The 21,954-nt window shown below is 37.5% G+C and overlaps 1 protein-coding gene across 2 annotated transcripts; it reads right to left on the bottom strand.

Moving 5' to 3' along the window:
• Positions 1-724: 724 nt before the first annotated feature.
• On the bottom strand, positions 725-21,214 carry Vps45 (vacuolar protein sorting 45). Of its 2 annotated transcripts, none has more exons than XM_067107018.1 (13): positions 21,098-21,214; positions 18,601-18,781; positions 17,256-17,454; positions 16,499-16,648; positions 10,298-10,434; positions 9,830-9,940; positions 9,181-9,315; positions 7,961-8,101; positions 6,320-6,457; positions 5,767-5,925; positions 4,517-4,624; positions 3,958-4,091; positions 725-1,056 (listed from the first exon to the last, which is right to left on the bottom strand). In XM_067107018.1, exons 2-13 carry the CDS (start codon positions 18,691-18,693, stop codon positions 864-866), a joined length of 1,698 nt encoding a protein of 565 aa, XP_066963119.1. In that variant the 5' UTR covers positions 18,694-18,781; positions 21,098-21,214; the 3' UTR covers positions 725-863. The 2 variants fall into 2 exon arrangements, with proteins under 2 accessions (XP_066963119.1, XP_066963120.1); XM_067107019.1 differs by lacking the exon at positions 21,098-21,214 and adding an exon at positions 20,925-20,945.
• Between the last annotated feature and the right edge of the window lie 740 nt (positions 21,215-21,954).

Genomic DNA, 21,954 nt, shown 5'->3' with positions numbered 1-21,954 from the left:
ATGTTACATTTGTCATATTATGCTATTTTTTTACATCTTTAATCTTCAGTTCCCCTATTTTTTCTTTTGGTTACTTATTGCCTGTTTATCTTTCTTTTCTTCATCCTCTCAACTGGCAGTAACCTGTTGTGTTAGGCTTGCCTTGCCTGGGATATCAATAAAATCCTTTCCAGTACATAAGATTTGTAAATCCTTTTCAGTAATGCCATCCATTCTTCAGTGCAATTCTTTTTTTAATGCCATTTGTTCTTATCATTACCAGAGAAATGTGCATTTTAGCTTCGTATATCCTCAATAATACATCCTCAAGGATACAAATATTCATGTCAGTATTAAAAGCATTTGTGTGTGTGTGTGATTGTTTTAAAATTTTTCAAATGCTTTGTTGTATATATTTGGTAAATGAATCTTAGTGTGCCATTAAAATTCTTGGCTTCAGTGATTGCTAGTTAAGGGAGAGTTGGACTCAAAAGTGGCTTTTTGTCAACCACTTTACGAATAAGAGGAATGACTATGCCTCATCATAAATGCCTGTGTATCATCAGATCAATGACACGAGATAAAGTATACTTCAAAAGGGCCTTGTAAATGAATGCAACAGTCTTTCATGGAACATTTTCAAGTGCATTGCACACTACAGTATTCTGAACAATATAACATGAATTAAATAAAGCATGTGATATTGAAAAGTACTTATATTATGTAAGTTATTGAAAAGTACTTATATTATGTAAGTTTTTTAATATAAATAATGTCATTTAGTAAACAGGTAATATTTCAAAATTACTATTTTATCTAGAAGCTACAACATTTATATACGGGAATGGAATACATCATGTCGACATGTACAGCTTAACGTAAGCTCATATCCTGAGTGCCTTTCGTGGTATGCCTTCCATAACATGTTCCACAGAAGCGAGGAAAGACGAGGAGTTGTGAACTGTCGAACCTCCAAGTATAACTCTCACTCCAGGGTTGTTGGTGTTAAACTGATGAACAGCAGCAGTTTCCTCGTAAGTGATGCCGCCCACGATGAACGCAATGATGTTTTGTGGCCTGGAATGAGACACGTTAGTTAGTGGAAGACAATCCTAAATAAAAATGTGTTGAATGAGGGAATGTCTCATTCAAATGTAATTTTTGCAGTTGAATTCAAAACTAAATTCAAAACTACCTAATATGTAAAACGTCCTTTTCACATGTGCTTAGTTGCATGTTTGCTGTATAAATCACCTAACACCAATATGAAACTAAATTTGGTAAATCCGATGTATGGCTAGTGGCCATCATCAAATGAGAAGTAATGATACAGAGTTCTTAATTAGCCACAAGGGCTTGTGGACATATTTCCAGCAGAATGTCTTCATCAGTAAAAGGGGAGTGTGCTGGAGTTGTAAGGACTGCCTTTTGGACATACTTCCTCGAAACGGTTCCTCCTGTGGTGCCACCTGTCAGTCACAGTCACTCTCCATGTTCGGATGGATGAGATTCTCTCTCTCTAGAAGCTAGTCTGATAAAGGTTTGACAGTATGTTGATCCTATGTGCAGCTGGTCACACCTTCAACTGAGCAATGTTTATCGACATGACAGAGTACATGGCTCAGTGATTCATTATGACTTGACTTCTTGCTGTCCAGGAATCATAATCAAACAAGTGACTTCTCTCTTCACATGATGAGGACCGACCAGCTGTCCAAGTATCGCTGAACTTCTTACACAGAGAGAGTGAACTCCCTTGCCTAGCATCACTGCAACTGATACACAGACCTATGAATTTCATGTATTTTCTGGATCCTGGACAATTAGTTGTGTGGAAACTGGCATTCCCTAGATCCAAAGAACTATGAAACTCTTCCTGACAGACTTCTGAACAGATCTGACAGTCTTCATCCTACAAGTTGTTTGCTTGACAAGTTTACCGAGGAAGTTACGCTGATCACATGTCTCCTGATGCCTTGTCCACAAAAAAAGAAAGAAAAAAAAAAAACACTACTGTGATAGCCTAGCAACTCATCTTGAGTCCCTTGATAGCTCCTGACAGCTGCTTAGTGCAACATTGGTGAGCAGGTTTTATAATACTAATGCTATGAAATACTCTTGACAAATCCATGTTTTAGCAGTTCACATTTCCAATATCTCCAGCAATTTTGGCGCCTGAATAGAATTTACCCGAGAGATGGTGATAATGTGTAATGAATTTCCAGAGATCCTGAAGTCATTCTGGCAAGCAGGGATGACCCGTTGATCCTGTGAGTGCGCTTACCACACCTTTATGCAGAATGGAGTTATATCACGATAGCCTTTCCGTACGGAACTGTGGTATGAGACTGTTGCGGTCACTTGCCTCCTTTCTCTCTTCTTGCCTTTAGATGTCTTGGTAACTCTAGCTTTAGCTAGTGGAAGACCACAGAAAACTCATGAGCAATCATGGGCTGTAGGACATGCTTCTGTTCCCTTTTCTTTCTTGGAAGGTGAAACCTCCAGGAAACATTAGGATAGCAAAAGGATTGAATGGTCAGTGTCTACAATTTCTTGAACTTCATATCCTTGCTGTACAGCAGACTTACAACATGGTCCCCAACTTCATGAAGCTGGAGTTGTGAATTAAAAGTTGCAGACCCCAGTTCAAACTCGCCATCTTCATGCACAGTACTTGTCCAGTTCTCAAGATTGCTCATCATGAATACTGAGTCTACTCTCTTAAAAGCAGGGTAAAACCCAGGGTTGTTTTTGTTGTCATTCTCTGTTGCCACAGGGTCACTGATCTGCCAAACCTTCTAAAAACTGACAGAAGTCATTACCAGAATATCCTATAGCAGGTGATAAATGATGGTAGCTCCTTAGCCATTGGTATATTGCACTTGGGAACTTCAAGCATACATTGAAAGTATCCATTTTGTGTGTTCTTAAAAATAATACATTTTTTCTAGCATTCTTATATGCATTCATTGCCTCCTGTACTGGTGGGATCTTGGGAGCTCACTCTGACAGACAGTAACCTTGTAAGCTGCCCTATTTTTCACAAGGGTTAGTCAAAGGAAACTTTGTCATCCTCAATTTTCCCCACTGCTTACCACTCTTGATTGTCACCCAATCCCTGGCTTGCGTCTTCCTACATTACTTTGTCTCTTCCGTTGACAAGACTTTTAGGGTAATCTGGGATGTGCAGGTTCAAAATTCAGAAAAGAAAGAGGCGTGGATGCAGCTTTCAGTGTCACTATCACTGAAGTCATCTGGTGAAGATGTACACAGTGTTTTCCAAGGAGTTCTCATTGAGAGCAAACTTCAAGGAAGGCCCTGGAAGCTCTACCACTTATTCTACTCTCTGATATGGACTTTCCTTGCCTTCCCTGAATAGGAGAATCCATGCCCAGGGAGGTTATTCTTCCTTGACATCCAAAAGACATGGGCAACTCCTCTCTTGCAGTTTGTCCTTGATAATCCTGTGAATCTGTGATCCTAAACCCTCAGGTTGATCACTAGCAAAGCAGTTTTTCTGAAAGGTGTCTCCCTTCCTGAAATTTCAGCACCACAAAATTGCAGCTAGTGGTCCCTCTCAAGCCTTCTCTCTGCAACATGATAGTGAACTGGCTGTGCAATGGTGTAAACATGTCTGTATATTGTAATAGCAATTGCACATGGTGATGCAAGAGATGGGGACCTACAACAAATGAATGGCAACACTCATTACGAGTTTCGACAACCAGCAACGTCTTGGTAAAAATCTTTCTGGATGTGCATTACTCTTCATTGAGCTATTAATAAAGTACCCACCTCAGACTAATTTTTACAGTGCTCAGATATTCAATCCCTCCAAGATTGTTTTACATTCTAAAACAATATGTATGAATAAAATAGAAAAAAAATAATAGAAATACTTTCTCAACATTTCCTCCACCCCTGGAACTTCAGAGTACAATAAAAAGAATAAAGATTCAATAAAAAACAACGACAAACCTTGAGGGCGAAGATGGTGGATTTCCACAGTAAGGAAAAGCTCCTTCCCGTAAGCGTCCTTTCACTACTTCCATTAGAGTTTCAGTCAACAAGGGCTTGTGCTGCGTGTATACATTATCAACGCCTTTCAGACCCTACAAAGAAGGTTTAATATCCAGTCTTTAAAGAGGATGGCAATTAAAACTGTATAAAACATTTCTATATACTGTACAGACACCACCCTACTTACGAACATTCAACTCACAAACAGTCAGAGATGCAAACGGGATTGCAAATTAAAACTGCGTTCAGAGTGCTCCCCTTGGCCACCCATAAGTTCAAATTTTATTTTGTGCCCCTATTCTATTCATACAGCACTGTATGTACAGTGTACAGTACTGTGTTTTAGGTTGAAAAAATGTACACTGCTTAAATAGGCATGAGAGTACTATACAGTAACCAAATTACAAAAAATTCAACATACAAACGGCTGTTTGGAACGTATCTCGTTTGTAAGTAGGGTGGTGTCTTATGTTGTTTAAACAATAGCAAATAAAACTCTGAAACAAGCAAGGCTTACCTTAAACAAGCGCTTCTTGATGGAGGACACATCCTGAACCCCCTGCGTGCCAAAGAGATCACACTGACGTGCCTTCGCTCCGCCGAAGTCCAGAAGTGAGGACAGAAGCTGCAAGTACATATAAATTAATGCAACTTTGCTCCGAAGTGAATTCATGAATTTAACTTGATTAGCTCAGAACAGAAAACCGTTGATGATAAAGACTAAAATACTAAACTTGATCCAGCAGAACATTATTTTTTATTGAAAAGGGTCTTATTTCCCCAAAAAAGACATCTTAACTATGTACAGTACAGTATACTCAGTGGTAAAACCTGTCATTTTGAATAAAGGACTCACTCCTTTGTATTGTGCAAAAGAATACATTATATTCTTTACAAAGATGACAAGAGGAGCCAATTTTTGCTACCAGTTGTGTTTGTACATTTTGCTAAACGAAAATATATGAATGTAGGGCAATCACGTCTCATTTTATTTTCCTGTGTTTGTGTTAAGAAAGAATTTATTACCTCTGCTTGAAAAAGAACTTGTAAACTAAGGGGAGCCTGCAGGCATTTGACAAAGAAATGGAACTATTCTAAACTGCAAAACTTTAAAGATCAGTTCAGTAGAATTATTAAAAGAAAATCTGTCAATAATGAAATGTGCAACAGTGCAACCTCTAAGCACTGTAAGTATTAATACAGTCATATCTATTAAATAAAATGAACCACAAATATAAAAGAAAAAACTTTCCTCAAACAGGACAAATTCAACATTCAGACTGATGCCTAAGAGGGGTTATAGAATTAGTAAAACATGGCAAAGAAACATATTCATGATAACAGGTTTATAATTCAACTCGCAAAAACTTTCTTAGCTTGAAATAACCATTCATATCAATGACCAACCTTGATTAAGGGAATATCGCTGTTTGAGAGTTTGGAAAACGATGAAATAAGAAGAAGAAGCGCAGGCTTAGTAAAGATAACAGAGGTGGTAAGAGAGTCATTATTGAGACGGTACGGGCACGTGTTAAGGGTGGATGACGAGGAGCGAGTGAAGAGGGCTTGGGAAGAAGAACCTGTCAGAGGAAGAAGATCGAGAGGGAGACAGAGAATTAGATGGCGAGATAAAGTGAAGGAAGATATGGAGAGAAGAGGTTTAGGTGGAGAATGATGCCTTTAACAGAAGGCAGTGGAGAAGGCGCATCACACAACCGACCCCTTGACGTAGGGGCGACGGTGGGAAAGAAGGAAGGATCGACCAACCTTTATGTAATGATCAGCAACGCTCCTCTTCCTGAGGGCGTTGATCAGCCCTCGCACGTCGTTGTTTGGGTGGCCTTCGTGCCGCAAGCTGTACAGCATGACTAGAACGACAGCATCGACTTCTCTTACTTTAGGGTCTGTTACTAGTTGGTATATTCTCTGAAACGGAGAAAAAGGCACATGAATGAACAGGAATACTTGTCACGCTATTTATGGTTAAGGGAAAAAGTTGTAGTAAAAGAAACATGATGCAAAATGTATTTGCAATCACGAAAATTTTTTATGTGAAGTGTTGCATAAAATGAATTTTAAGTCTTACACACACAGCAAATCACTGAAAGTAATGAAACAAACACTTCTTACAGTAAATAAATAACAAAAATGATCTGAAACACCATTCACTTCATTGTCTACATTAACTGACGTTCACCGTAAAGAATATTTCAAGCAATTATATTTAGTCCCAAACCTAATAAAACCAGTTTGTCATGTCAATGAATCAGACAGCTTAACAAATAGTAAAAATTGTGGAGAATATCAAAGTATAATATACCTGCAAATTTTCTGAATGATTTGATCCACATACTAACTCCTGTTGGCATTCAGATACTCCTAAGAGGTTATGGGTTCCAACCAGGCGGGCAAGTTCTCCCACGACGGTCACGTGTTTACTTACAGTGCCCGACATTTTCTGAAACGAGAGTAAGGCATAAATCCCACTTACAGGAAGGGGTCAAACCCTAACATGGAAGAAGAAATGTAATAATGTTTCATCTCTTTATTCAAAAAACAGGATGCATTTAATGTTGAGAATTTTCTCAGAGTAATACTGCTACAAATAACATTTGGTCTTAATTTCACTCGAAATTCTTCTAGAGCACAGGCAGTCCCTGAGTTACGAAGGGCTCGGTTTATAACGTTCTGAGCTTACGACGCTCTTCAAATATATTCATCAAAAATGTTCCTCCCCGGGTTACAACACACGTTCTGGGGTTACGATACCAATCTGATGGAAGAAATATGGCTCCAAAATGGCAGATTGGTCAGAATTTGGAGTTTTTTTATCAAAAACTCAATAAAAACAATGGTTACATCATTTTCAGGACACTGAAAGGATAAAAAGTAAGGTTTTCTTATGATTTTTGACGATATTTCGGGTTACGACGATTTCAGCTTACGACGAAGAGTCGGAAGGGAACCCCAGTTGTAAACCGGGGACTGTCTGCACTCTTACAAAGGATTTATTTTATGATCTATGTCTCATGTTTTATTTACCTATCACATAAACTTTTAACAATTATGATACTGTATGCAAATATGTAGTTTCTGAATCAAGGCACAATTGTATACCAACAGTTTATGAAGCCACTGGCAATAACACTATACATTAGTGTTTAATGATCGTGGACACTATGATGGACTTGTTGAGTACTTGGTTAGTGTTTTGCATCACTTGTAGAGCAAGAACATACTTCTTCTTCCTTTTTAATAGTTATTGATATGAGTACTCATTATATTCTTGATTTTTATAGTTATCTACTGGCGTCGAATTTCAACTTCCAGTTCATTTCGACTAAAGATAAATGACCTACCCCATCATTTGAATGGTTACAGGGAAATGTACAGAATACTTGCAAACATTTGCAACCTGATGACATTAACAATGAAAAACTGAGTTTGGTTACCTTCTGATGCCTAAAGATGATACTAGCAACTAAAGACCAGAGCTTATACACTGTAATATATCAGTATGTTTCTGCAGTAATATAGCAAAAGTTTGAGCACCATATGTTTTTAAAAGAGTTTAATCATTTTACTTGTTTTTAAAAGAGTTTAATCATTTTACTAAGTCCATTCCTACGGCACCTGGAAACAACTGTTCCTACAGAAGGTGTGAATATGGGAACAAAACGAACTTAAAGTTAGACCTATATGTGGGAAATGACGACAGGAAACAAATGTTGAAATCAAAGACACAGACCAACGCTCCTGGGTGACCAAAGGGCCACTGCAGGAAACCTTATGCACTCCTTGCAGTGTGCCATGCAAACAATACTGCAGGCAGCAGCCCTTCGCAGGGAACAAAAGTATGCACGATGATAGAATAATGGCCTCCTGCGTCACAACTGCAATTGTCACTGATAGTTTATGGATGGTAAGGGAATCTCACTGGAAAACAGCTCAGAACTCTTACCTTAAACTGGGGGTAGCTTTCAACAAAATGTTTCATATCACTGATGCTTTCGACCTTCTGCTGTTTAGACAACTTCTTCTGGTAGTCCTCCATCAGATCTTTAATCGTCTGTCCTATCTCGCCGTAATTTAGGTACATGCTCTGAAGTAAAGACATAAATAGCTAAAATCCGCGAATACTTAAAACCCCTCTAAAAACACTTAGAACTACCCATTTTGATAAACACAGAAAAACCCTGTAAAAATGCATATACCTGAGTATTTTAATAGTTTTATCATAAAAAGTGCATTTATTCATGAAAATTATATGAAAATACAGTAATCAGTGAATATTTCCCAGTGAAAAATACCGCAAATGGGCGAATTTTCCACGAATAATGGCTAGATGTGTTCCACAGAGAAACCCGCGAATGTGTGAGTCCGCGAATCATGAGAACTCGAATACGGGGGTTTACTGTACCGAAGCACTGTAGCCATATAATATTACCCAACTAGGCCAATTAAACATAACCTCCTTTTAATAAATTTAGAGAGTTACAGAATATTAGGCAAGAGTCTGTGTTTGCTGTTAGGTGATCTTTGAAATTGATTTTTCATTTAAATATTGATTGTTTTTTTAACTTTTTAATAAAATTCGGTTATAAGCATATATCTGTAAAATTTAAACTAAATTCATTCATCATAAAGTTATCTCTAGTACTGCTTTATATCGACAATAAAACAATAGAATACCTAAACAGTTAAAAATATATTAAATAATATGCAAGACCTTTTACAATTAATTTCCCAGCTATAAAGATATATTACACAAATACTGTATAAATAAAACTCTTCTTAATATGAAGAAATAAAGTAGAGGCAAATAAGCAAATACTGTATATGCTTGGGAAGTTTCCCCTGGTAGGAAGATCATATAACTTTACTCAAAACATCAATTCAGTGTCTACCTAGCAAAAGCTTTCTACATATACAAATACATTTACACAAAGTGCACAGTTTTCTAAATGTTAACAATTATTATTATTATTCATAAGATGAAACCTGTTCATATGGAACAAGCCCACCAAAGGGGCCACTGGCTAGAAATTCAAGCCTCCAAAGAATATGGCGTTAATTAGGAAGAAGTAGGAGGAGGTAAAGGGAAATACAGAAAGACGTGATCTCGCTTATTAAAAAAGAAAAAATAAATTAATAATATATGCCGGTCAGGATTATACTCACCTGTGCATAAAACTCATCCTGAGTAGGTGACATCACAACTTCTTTGAGGTCATCAGACACCCCTTGCACGTGGGACAAGTTTACTCTCCCGTTGTTAACACCAAGGAGTTCGTGCACCATTGCTTCGTATGTCCACTGTGGAGAAACCATTGAGCTTAGAAATGGGAACAAAGGCTTCAGGCTGGTATACCAGGGTCACAGAATTTGCCCTTGTGACCTAGCTAAGTAATAATAATACAGTCAACCCCTGGTATTCGCAGAGATGTGTACTGTACCACAACCCCCCTGTGAATAGCTAAAGTCCGTGAATACTTAAAACCCATCTAAAAATGCTTAGAACTGCCTATTTAGATAGTTCAAATGCAGAAAAACCCTCTAAAAATGCTTATAACTGAATATTTTAATAGTTTTATCACTTTAAAAGTGCATTTAGTCATGAAAATATGAAAATACAGTAATTCGTAAATATTTCTCGGTGAAAAATACCGCGAATAGGCAAATTTTCCGCAAATAACCTGTATACAGTATATGTTCCACAGAGAAATCTGTGAATCTCGAACCACGGATAGGCAGGGGTCGACTGCAATACTAATAAGAATAATACTGATCTTTCTGATAAAAGCTACATGCGCACACAACCTATCATCACCTGGTGGAGGAGGGGGGTCACTGGGTCATCGCGGCGATCCAGAATCAGCAGCAGAGATCCACCTTCTGTGTCCACGTTGCTATACAGAGATCCTTCTGTCAGAATCGTTTGCTAGGAAAGAAAATGAAGAAGTTTAGCACTTTAGCACTACTTTCACCTCTCCACCTGTATATTTGATCTGTTAGGGCCTTTTATTAGTCCTCATCTGTCTGTTTATAGTTCTGTCTCCAACTGAATAAATGAAACTCATAATCTAACAACATGGCAGCCTTCAGCTAACACTTCTTTTACAGCATTAAGCCTCCGCAGACCATAAACGTTCATAGCCAAGCCAGAGGGAGATTTGATACAGAATGAAGCAGACTGTTAACAACAGCAGACTGGATAACAAAAGACCCTTTGAATTTTCTACCTATTATTACCATTGTCAATAAATTGTTATCCAAGATGGGTATAAGCGTCACTCACCCGGATATTTTCCGCCAGGCTACGTGCCATCTCGGAATTGTTCTGGTAGCGTATTGTAGGGAGATACTGCAAGCTGAAGAGAATTCCAGCCACTCCTTGAACCGCTCTTTGCAGGGAGCCAGCTGCCCATTTGAGTCCTGTAAAGAAAAAGAAGTAAAAATTGAATACTCAGCTGAATGTGTACAATACTTACTCTTTCTCTCTGAGAGCGACTGAAGAACTTACCTTCATTTTTGGTGAGAGAGAGAAGGGGCAACAGAAGAAGTAATCCTTCTGGTTATTATCAAGTTTTCTGGGATATGACTGTTTGCCCATGGTCTGTCAACACTCTGGCTGTGACCCATCAAAGCCGACTAACTACTAGGCACGTAACATTTTAGGTCAACAGAGGTACAACAGCTTTAACAGAACTGGATCTTTCCTAGATAGTGACCCCCCTGGGTTTCAACCCGGTATGCATCCACCTTTGCGCATGTTTAGTACAAGCCCATTGGGGATTACCATAAAAACATAAACGAAAGACTGTAAATGTCATAAAGATAATGACCCCTAAAAATATTAGTCCTAGATGACGACTCCAAAACCCTTGGGGTCGCTATCTAGAAAAGATCCACTGAACTTACTGGGCCTTATTCTAAAAAAAGGTGCATTGCACACTCACACACTCCTGCATTAACTCTCTCAAAACGTGAGCCAGCGAAAGCCAGTGCAAGAGAATAAACAGCTCAAAGAAGTGGACATTTCTAACAATATTTGTCACAGCATTCTTTGCTGTCAATGCCAAAATCAAATGCCATTACAGTATACAGTGAACTGCCCGTATTCAAGGGGGATGCGTACCACACACCCCCGCGGATGGCTAAAATCCGTGAATACTTAAAACCCCTCTAAAAACACTTAGAACTTCCCATTTTGATAGTTTAAACATAAGAAAAACCCTGTAAAAATGTTTATACCTGAGTATTATAATAGTTTTATCACAAAAAGTGCATTTATTCATGAAAATTATGAAAATACAGTGATTAGTGAATATTTCTCAGTGAAAAATACCGCGAATGGGCGAATTTTCCGCGAATAATGGCTAGATATGTTCCACAGAGAAACCCGCGAATGTGTGAGTCCGCGAATCATGAGAACGCGAATACGGGGGGTTTACTGTAGTATGATTCTTAAGTAGTTTGACTAGATTGGTCAGAAGCGCTTTTCTAAAGCAGAGGGCAAAAATTAAAACAAGAAAATCTGACAACCTGAAGAGCAAAGCTAAAAGCAGGAAAAAAAGTACAGATCAACGGAAAACTCAAGAAGCAACATAGGATGTCACACAGGAGCTAATAATAATAATAATAATAATAAAGTACAAGGCACACTGAAGGCAATGACTTCATAAGGGAAAGTGAAACTCCAAAAAACACTACTGTCAAAATCAGAAACCACACCTAACCAATTTTCTTCACCAACTCCCAATCAAACTCTAAAACATTCTCTCCACCATGACAGAAATTTACTGAATTGTAAGGCTGGTCTCGCAACTACAGAAAAACTTATATATATTATATATAACAAAACATCTCTAATGTGGATGAATGAGTGACCACTTGAGGTTCTATCTAACACAGAGCCAGGCATCAATAACCACCATCCTCACCAATAATGTTTTGGTCAGGTTTTCGTTTACAGGGGCATAAGTAAAATGCGGTCTCTACTTTTTTGTGTATTTACAGTTTGATTCTCATCTAGTCAAGGTTCCTCAACACTAGTCCATTACATTTGACTCTTCACGGCGTGCTTACATGATTATCTATTTGGGGATGAAAAATTTACTTTTTATTTCATTCGATAAAGCATTTTAAAACCTAATACGTGAATCAGCTGATATGCTCTTGATTTCTCTACTGAGCTAAAGTTCGGTAAGTAACATTCATTTCAACTGAATTTATGAGGGTAACATACAACATGTTCACAGTTAAGTGTTGGGCCGCATTCTTGCCACATAAGGACTGGATTGTTAGAGAGGCCACTAAATAACCAAAAGTGAAACCTGTGGAACCTGTTCATCTATTTTCTAGGTGCTGCACAAATGAAATGAAAAATGCATGCTGAGGAAAAATCAGGACTCTTAAGAGATTCCATACTTCCACATCAGAACAGAATACTGTATGGAATTTAGGCTAATGGCCAAGCACTGGGACCTATGAGGGCATTCAGCCCTGAAACAGAAAATAACAGTAAGAAGGTCTGAAAAGTGTGACGGGATAAAACCTCGCAGCTAGAAGAAAGAGAATATGAATGGAAGCACAGTAAAAGGAACGAAAGAAGTTGCAACTTGCAGCCGAAGGGACACTGCAAAGACCCCTAAGTATTCCCTACAGTGTACCACGTGAGGTGCACCGACAGCACTAACACCCTACAGGAGATTCCACATTAGAACACACTTTCAAAACTGTGCAGACACACCCTATACCGTAAGAGCTAACAGAAGTGCACATCCAGTACGGCTCCGTTACGTTCATTCATCACTTCAGAAAGATTTTGACCCCTTTCTCCTAAGTGAAAGATTAGTTTTAGCAAACGAATGTGCTTACCCGAATTCCTTTTTGTGCTACCTGTATCCAAAGCACAGTGCAGACAAATGCAATCACAGTGCATCCAATATCACAAAGACTCAATCACAAGGCAAAGCACCCCTACAAAACAGGAAGCTCGTGGCGTGCACACAAGACCAAGTGATGTCACCCTTTCCAGGACCAACCTTCCTGATTCTTCTTGTCCTTTTTGTTAGCTAGACCATTGGCAAGGTCTGAATCTTGACCACTGTGCTCTTCCTCTACTCCTGAAAGGACCACAGCGTTTTGCTCAAGATTTTTTTACCTTTATCAGGTTGCTGGGAATATATTCAGAACACAGACTGCTATTTCATTTTCATGTCAAGTTTTCGTTCTCATGCCTTTTAGTTTTAAGACAGAAGTGCACTGATTGTAGATTTTAATTTGGTTTAGAAACTAAATACGTAATCCTTCTCGATTCCTTTCCTGGTATGGTACGAAATGCGCTATCTGTACGAGGGATGAAGTCTTCTCATTAGACTTGCAAGGTTTATCTAAGGATATCACTTCACTGCTACTCTTTTTCTAGTAAGACGGAGTGTTGAAAAAAACAAAACCTTACACTTGCATGTACCAAAGCTAATTCGAGTTCATTGTCATCAACAGAAGTATTTTCAAGAGCTTTTGATTCCCCCTGATGCAAAAATTTTGATCATTCATAACTCTACAATCAAAATTAACTGAATAATTTCACAGGTGAAGTACGCAACTTGCAAATTTATGGGTAAATATTTTATTATTTATGTTGAACCAAACTACATAATGAAAATTCTAATAGTCTAGTAGTTGACTAAAGTGAAAACAAAGGTTCCGATGAAACTTCTTGAAGGGCTTTGTGTTCAAAGTTTGTCTTTTGCTATTGGTTTAAATTAACACACTTAAATAAAGCATGATTTCATATTAATGTATGGAGTCTGTTTCTGTACCTATGTATGTTTAAAGCTTTGAAATAAATTTAAAAACATATATGCTGTAAATGTAAAACAATGAACTCAAGTTAATCTAGCAATATATTTACCAGTAATTTTTATCTACTGATCACCTACAGCATTCTTGCTGCCAGCAAAGTGCATTTCAATATAAGTTTTAAGGGGGGAGGGTTTATTAGTCAAACAGGATTAGCCTAGTTTTGTAAATTTCCAAATTTACACTGTCCTAAATTTTTAAAATTAAAACCCTAAGCACTCGGATTATCAACTTTGTAGGCAAACTGAATGATTACTGTACTTGGCTGTCATCAAAGTCCGGAAAACAACATGCCTTCTCTTCGCCTTTTGTGCGAATCCGAATAATTAACTGAACCTAGTGGGCCAAAAGTGTTCTCACAAGTGCTGGCATTGATGGAAATATGTTCCCTTGGTGCCTGCTACTTGTTAAATAGTTTAACCAGCAGTTAGCTTTCAGCATACTTGCACACTTTCAGTTAGGTCTCGAAAAGCTCACAAACAGTTCTTCATTTCCCAGTGGAGGTTATTTATATACAGGACATGCTTTAGATGTGAAATGATCTTCAGGTTCATCGTTTTTCTAAGCTCTGGTAATATTAAGTCACAGACGTATCTAATGGGGTGAGTTCTTATCAGTCCTTGGGGCAGGTGTATTCAACTGTTGTATTCATACACTATTCATAAACATGCAAAATACACGCATATACACTCCTACTAGGCACACACAAGCAATCCATTATTAGGCAAATATATACAGAAGGGTACATTTAAAAGGAGCATTTTTCTTCATTTTCTAGGATCAAAAACTGAAATCCGGATCCATTTCATGAAAGTCACACAAAGATTTTTTATTCATGTTTAATTTGTACATCAATGATTACAAAAGTACCAACTCCAATCAAATTTAGTACATGTGCCAGAACCGTAACTGTAATCATAATCACATTATTATTACCACCATTGTTATTGAAAAGCAATTTAAGCAGACCACAGAGTTGCATTACTAAGCACCCATATTGCTGACCAAGGGGAGGTGTTGCTTGGTAAAGGGTTGATATTGGAACAAGGAGAAGTTAAAGCTAAGCAAAGAGATACACATGATAAATGAAAGGCATAAACAACATTGGTATTGGTTAAACGAACAAGGCAAATAACCTTTTGTATGACCTGCAATGTGTTCTGTAAGGCCACCTTGCTTTGCAGGATGATGTAACATACAATCTATTTTACAATGACACCTTTAAAGCACATAATTCTAAACCTAAAGAACTCTATCTTAAAAGCACCTGAACGTTATATAGTAGCCCAGTAGGTCAATGAACAAAAATAAGCAGGGACACTGACTTTCCAATGACTGCAACTCATTCTCTAAAACTCATTCCTTCAATGTTAAGTCTTTTGACAGACACGCCATCTCTCAAGCCCCCATAAACACCAAAACAGCAATTTTACTTATCAACGAAGGGCGGGAAAGTGTTCCACTCTGTCGGAGGCATCAACTCAAAGGAGGAAAGTGGCAGAAGTTAGTGTCAGATATTAACTGGAATAACACTGTATGTTGTTTGCCTAGAAGAAGAGTCACTGGCCTGAAATACTGTACTATACTTTTCAAAGATTTTTGTTTTTCTACATTTAAGGGAGAAAGAGTCAAAGAAAGAAAATGGCCTTATAAGACTTATGCACAATGCCAAATAGTACTCTGAACACATAAAATGTGTGACTGATAAACACTCTTAAGGGGCTGACTTCATTAACCTACAAATTTCTGTGCCTGTGCTCTTACAAAATAATGATCATGTTATTAAAGCAGTAAAGAGATACTGTGGAGTTTCGGTTCTCCTTTTAAGTAAATTTATATCGTAAACTCCTTAAGTATTTACATTTTACATAACCATGTTCAATTCATGCATTAATTACACCTAACTGGCTTGGAACATGTATGGAAGGGGGTAAGAATTAAGCAGAAATATGGATAAATCAAATACAGGGTCCATTAAAGTTGTTCAATGGTCAGAATTGGCATGTGAACTTTATTTAAGGGCCTCTTTACCAAATGCATTCCCAGTAATTTCATGTCAAAGTAAATCTGAAGAGTAAAGCTATGGTTTACCATGGGAATAGAACATAGAATTTAGGCCAAAGACCAAGCGCTGGGACAAAAGAGGTCATTCAATGCTGAAAGGGAAACTGACAGTAAGAAAGTTTGAAAGGCGTAACAGGAGAAAAACCTCACAGTTGCATTATGAATCCATTGTTACGAGAAGGTGGAAAAAACTTAAGTATCGCTTAGTTTTACCAGACCACTGAGCTGATTAACAGCTCCCCTAGGGCTGGCCCGAAGGATTAGACTTATTTTACGTGGCTAAGAACCAATTGGTTACTTAGCAATGGGACCTACAGCTTACTGTGGAATCCGAACCACATTCTAGCGAGAAATGAATTTCTATCACCAGAAATAAATTCCTCTAATTCTTCATTAGCCGGCCGGAGACTCTAACTCAGGCCTAGCGAGTGGAAATAAGATGGAAGGAAGATAATATGAATGGAGGCAGAGTTAAAGGAATGAAAGGGGTTGCAGCTAGGCACGAAGGGACGCTGCAAAGAACCTTAAGTAATGCCTACAGTGCACCACGAGAGGTGCACTGACTTACCTTGGGAATGGACGGTCATGTTGAGTGAAAAGACATGCGGCGCGAGAGCCTGGTAATCGGCATAGAGCTCCTGGATGTCTCTGACGACTTCGTGTTCGTCCGCCTCCGCGAGAAGCTTGACATCACTCTTACTGATGACGTTGCTGAAATCTGGAAAATATGAAGTTTTAGTTAGGTAGGAAATAATTGTTTAAACAGTCATTGTACACATATATCTGATCTCAAAATTTCTTGCGTATGAAACGGGAAGTTTTCTTGAAACTCTGCCATAGAAGAATATAAGACAATATGAAAATTTGGTGAATTTGATACACTGTTTCCCACACACATTTTATTTTATCCAGTTAGTTACAAAACAATGAACTTAGCATGGCTGAACTCACCAGAGTGACAACTACAAGACTATTTTAATAAGGGGAGAGGTCTCCTGCAAAACAAATTTTCACTTCACAAATTATATGAAGATGGTAAAAATGTACAAATGTTCTGGATTCCCACCCAAAGTATGATATAGAATCAATACAGTATTGTATGTTTTTTCATTTTAGTATACTGTACATACAGTACCGTACGTACAGAACAGGCACGCAAAACAAAACCTGAACTTACGGGTGGCAAAGGGAAGCGCTCTGAACACAATTTCAAGTAGCGATCCAGTTTGTTTGTATCTCTGAGTGTTTGTAAACTGAATGTTCGTAAGTAGGGTGGTGTGTATAAAAGACCACAGCTATGCATAACAAGTTAGTATGGTACTTACAAATGTAGTATGCTCCATATCTAGGTTTCTGGAGTTCCCTTGCTAGCAGTTCAATGTTCTCTCTCGTCGGTCTTATGTACACAAGGCATTTCAGGTACGACATGTTTTCCCCCGAGCTCGTCTGATCGAGCCTTTCGAACATGTACACCTCCTGTCTCATCACCTCACTCATCCCCAGGACAACGCTCACAAACGATGTCTGCCAAACGCACAAAGTTTTAGTATACTGAATATGCAAGTACTGTATAGTTAAAACACAGGTATATGACTGAACAGGACTTATAATAATTTTCTGTTACTACTCAAACTACTGCTGTGAGATTTCTGAATGAGGTTTATCAAAAGATACTTATTGAAAATGTTCCTGTACCAGTAAAAATACAAGTGAGGATCGATTCAAATGAAACAAGCGTGAGTTTCAATTACTGGTACCATTCAAATCGAGTAACACAACAGGTATATGTGATGCAAACTAAACCATCTGTCAACACAGCTTGCAAGAAATGATAACCTTTCATGAGATGAGCTTGTATGCCCTGTTTACTCTGGAAGGTGGCAATCAGACTAGACCTTGTAGCCCCAGGCTGCACAGTTATAAGTCGGCAAAAACACCACTATACAATTTTGCCCAAAGTATTACTAAGCTGCTTACTTCAAACACGAACTCCAGGTTCAGATTTACAAACTTACGCAACAGGTAATTAATATCCACAGAGGAGCTGTTTCAATTTTAGTTCCTAAGTGTAGCACCTTTGACTGACTTTCAAGAAATGAAGATGGACATGACTACCAAAAACAAGCTTGGTCCTACTAGAAAAGTGGATAATAATGAACCTTCCTCTTTAAATGATGACAAACCCGAAACCAGGACTGATAAAACAGGTTGACAGGCCACAGTAGAAACTACAGAACAACCAGAAAGTGGTAACCTTGCAATGGAACTGAAATCAATCTTCGCCTAATCTTTACTCTCACCTCTTAACTTCCCATTGTTCCTATGATCTTTTCCCACCTAGCTCTCTAAATATTTAACTTTTGCCCTAAATCTTATTTTAACCTCCCATTTAAGAACTAATTCTTGGTTAAATTTAGTCCTAAGAGTCTAGTAGACTTAGAAGACTAGTTGACATGCTTCATAATGAAGTATAAAACGTACATACAGTTGTTCAAACTGTCAAAAAATGTTGATTCACGGAGTCGTACCATGACAGGTTAAGCTTCCGTGAATATATGAAACTAATGCCAATATATGTGTATACTGTCAAAAGCAATTGCAAAACCTCAACAATAACGTCAAAAAGCTTACGCTAAAATGAACTTGAAAATGTACAAGACATTGTCTTACCGTTTCTTTGTCCATCAACATGATTTTGTATCCTGGCTCACTCTCATTAATCATCTTGGTGATGTAATTCCTCACCGCCTGAATGACACTCATCTTGTTTGCGTTAAGAGTGAACCAGTATCTTCCTTATATTGTCTTTGAAATCCCAACTAATAAATTTTGACAAACATCAATACAGTACCTGCAAAACAAACTTAATGTACTGGTTGTATTTCAGCATACAGAAAACCACCAAAGCAAGATTAAAATATACTGTCCATTAAAACTTTGAGAGATGTTTTATGCATTGGGGATACCACACACTGATTTAGAAGATACGTTTGTGTAGTCTAAATGCAGCATATGGAAAACCATGAATTTTACTTTCTTTGCAAAAACAATCCTCAAAAAAGCTATAGGTGATCTTACACCAAACATTCTTTCATTTCTATGGGCCTGGTCAAAAATTACTATTTCCCAACCATCCCTTAAGAAGGTGGATTTAAAAAAGTAACTATAAAATATTTTATAGATTTTACCATACTCTCAATAAAAGCTGTACCGTATTGTACTGTACTATCAATAAATGTTGTACCATACTAACAAGAGTTGTACCATATACTATCAATAAAAAAGTTGTACCATAACATCAATAAACGTCGTAAGAAAAGTTATGTTAAGCAAATAAAGTAATCTGTCTAAATTAAAGGCATAGGACATGAGAAAAGCCATGAAGGAGAAAATCATTGGTTTCTTAAACTTTTTTACAAGATCATAAGTAATGAGAAAAGCAGATTTACAGATAATGATCATTGGTAATAATAACAACAACTCTCAGATAAACAATTCCAAATCACGCTATGCACCAATAAGCACCACTCTTGACAATTCACTTGAATGCACGCTTCACTTTTCAGGCAAAACGATATTTGTGAGAGAAATGACACAAACTACGGCTGTGTTATTAAAAACACATTCCATATTCAGTCCAAGTCACTGTATAACATATAAAAACTTCTAACTAAGGCAAAATTATTTGTCAAACCTCTTTTTTACTCATTCTGATCAAGCTCTCTTGCTTTTTTTTCATGTATGGAGTCAATTTTGGGGAAGCTTGATAGTTACAGTCTGTTTTGTTTTTGAGCTGACAGTAAATATCTGCAGCTGATGTCACTGAAGCTTCCATTTTGCTTCTGACTGGTAGATGCCTTGTGAACTGTACAGTAGCGTCTTTTAGTTCGTGAGCAGCGACAATTTCTGCCAGTCATGATTACCTTCAATTTTATCAGGCGCGAATGTTTATTGTCAACTCCAAAAATCAGACTATGACTCTCAGTCTCATCTATTCCAAGAATCAGATCATAAGCTCTCAGTCTTTAGTCTGTTTCATAAGAATATAGTCTCTGTGCATTATGAATAAACAACTAAACCTGAAATGCAAATATTTTGATTGACATGATAAACGGTGGGGATTCATCCCTCCTAAGTAAGGATCCAGCATCCTAGGCTAAGTTAGATTATGTCCGTGCTACATTTTTAGGTAACGTTGCAGAATGGTTGTGGACGCACTGTTCTGCTGTAGGCTAGGCTACACAATATCATGATGGGGGGGGGTGTTTTCATGCTTTGTGAAGTTTTTGGTGACTAATATTGTCGATACACATGAACTAGGCTATATTTTCTGGGTAAAACTGAAGACTACTACCGCAGCATGGTTCCTGCCAGTTGGCAAGTGTAATACTTACCACCTTTTGTTTATGTTACACCTTTTATTTGCATTTACAATACAGTTTTTCATGTTTATAACTTCATCCCCAAGGGGTTGGTGCCAAACATGGTGCCCATTTTGAACATAAACTGATAGTTACTGAAACAGAGGGGTGCAGTAGCAGACTCAGTTTGGCAAGACTTAAAACTACTACTGCAGCCTGGTTCCCGAAAGTCGCGGACCGGTATATTTACTGCCTTTTGTCCATGTTAATGTATTTCGTTAATGTTTATGTTATTTAACATCATTGTTTTACGTTCATCCCCGAGGGGCCGTTACTAACACAGTGCCAATTTTGTGTGTAATTACAGAAATAGAGGGGCGCGGTAGTAGCCTTCAGTTTTACCCATAACATAGGCTAGCCTAGAAATGATTTACATTTCCCCCAACCCTAAAACCCCAGGTTCCCCACTGGGGTCCCCCGATAACCCTCGCACCCTGGGGGACGGGTGGACACAAAACAGAGTGGTTTGTACCGAAAAATAACGGTTATTTTCGTAAAAAAACATCAACTTTGGGTGTAAATGACGCGAACTACAAATACCCCTAATCTTTAGGTACGCCAAGTAACGCCTACCAGGTTACGTTACTGATCCATTTCCATCATTCTCGTTACATAACTGACATAAATTAAGCCACTGGATAAAAAGACACCACTTCAAAGTATTCAGTGGCATATGAACGACTCAGTCTGAAATTATACTTATTGAATAAACACGAATTCATAAACGAGAGAGCTGCCGTATTTACCATCAGCTGATGACTGTCATCTTTGTTTACGTCGATCATGGACAGCGTTTGGTTCAGGATGAATTTTCTTATTTTTTTTATCTAAAATTCATTTATTAATACATATATAGAATTTAAATGAATGATAATTAATAATGTGTTTAAATTTAATTAAATTTTGCCAGTAGCTGCGCTGATTTGTGAGATAATGTGAAATAGCATTCGGTCTCTTTGGCCAGTAGGGAGCCATAAGTTCAATGTTACGTCACCCAAACGGAAATAGGTAATTGGTGATTATGTAGATCAATGTCACGTTAAATAATTGCCGAAAAATGTATAATGATAGCGTAATGACAATCATCGTCGTCATTATTGTGATCATAATGATAAAATTTCACCATCTTACTGGGCAAGTTTCCTGAAAAGGATTCCGGGAGATGAAATCACAATCCATTGCGTTCTCTTCCTGTTTGCTAATGTTATACTTTATATATATATATATATATATATATATATATATATATATATATATATATATATATATATATATATATATATATATATATATATATCCTTGTAACATTTCATCTGTCCACATTATACCAGTGAACAGGGGCAGAGAAGGAAGTGCTCGAAATATATGGTTGCAACGTTAGAATAGTGTTATATGGGCCTTTTTTCATACATTTTATATATATATATATATATATATATATATATATATATATATATATATATATATATATATATATATATATATATATATATATATATATTTTCATTATTTCATTGCTCTTCCAGTGCATATATATTATGGTATCACGAAACTTCGAAACTTTATCTATCTATCTAACTGTCTACAATAAATATATTTATAT

This window comes from Macrobrachium rosenbergii, chromosome 7 (assembly GCF_040412425.1).
Source record: "Macrobrachium rosenbergii isolate ZJJX-2024 chromosome 7, ASM4041242v1, whole genome shotgun sequence".
Lineage (NCBI taxonomy): Eukaryota > Metazoa > Arthropoda > Malacostraca > Decapoda > Palaemonidae > Macrobrachium > Macrobrachium rosenbergii.
The sequence above is the reverse complement of the archived record's forward strand: the minus strand, read 5'-3'. Positions and strand labels throughout refer to the sequence as shown.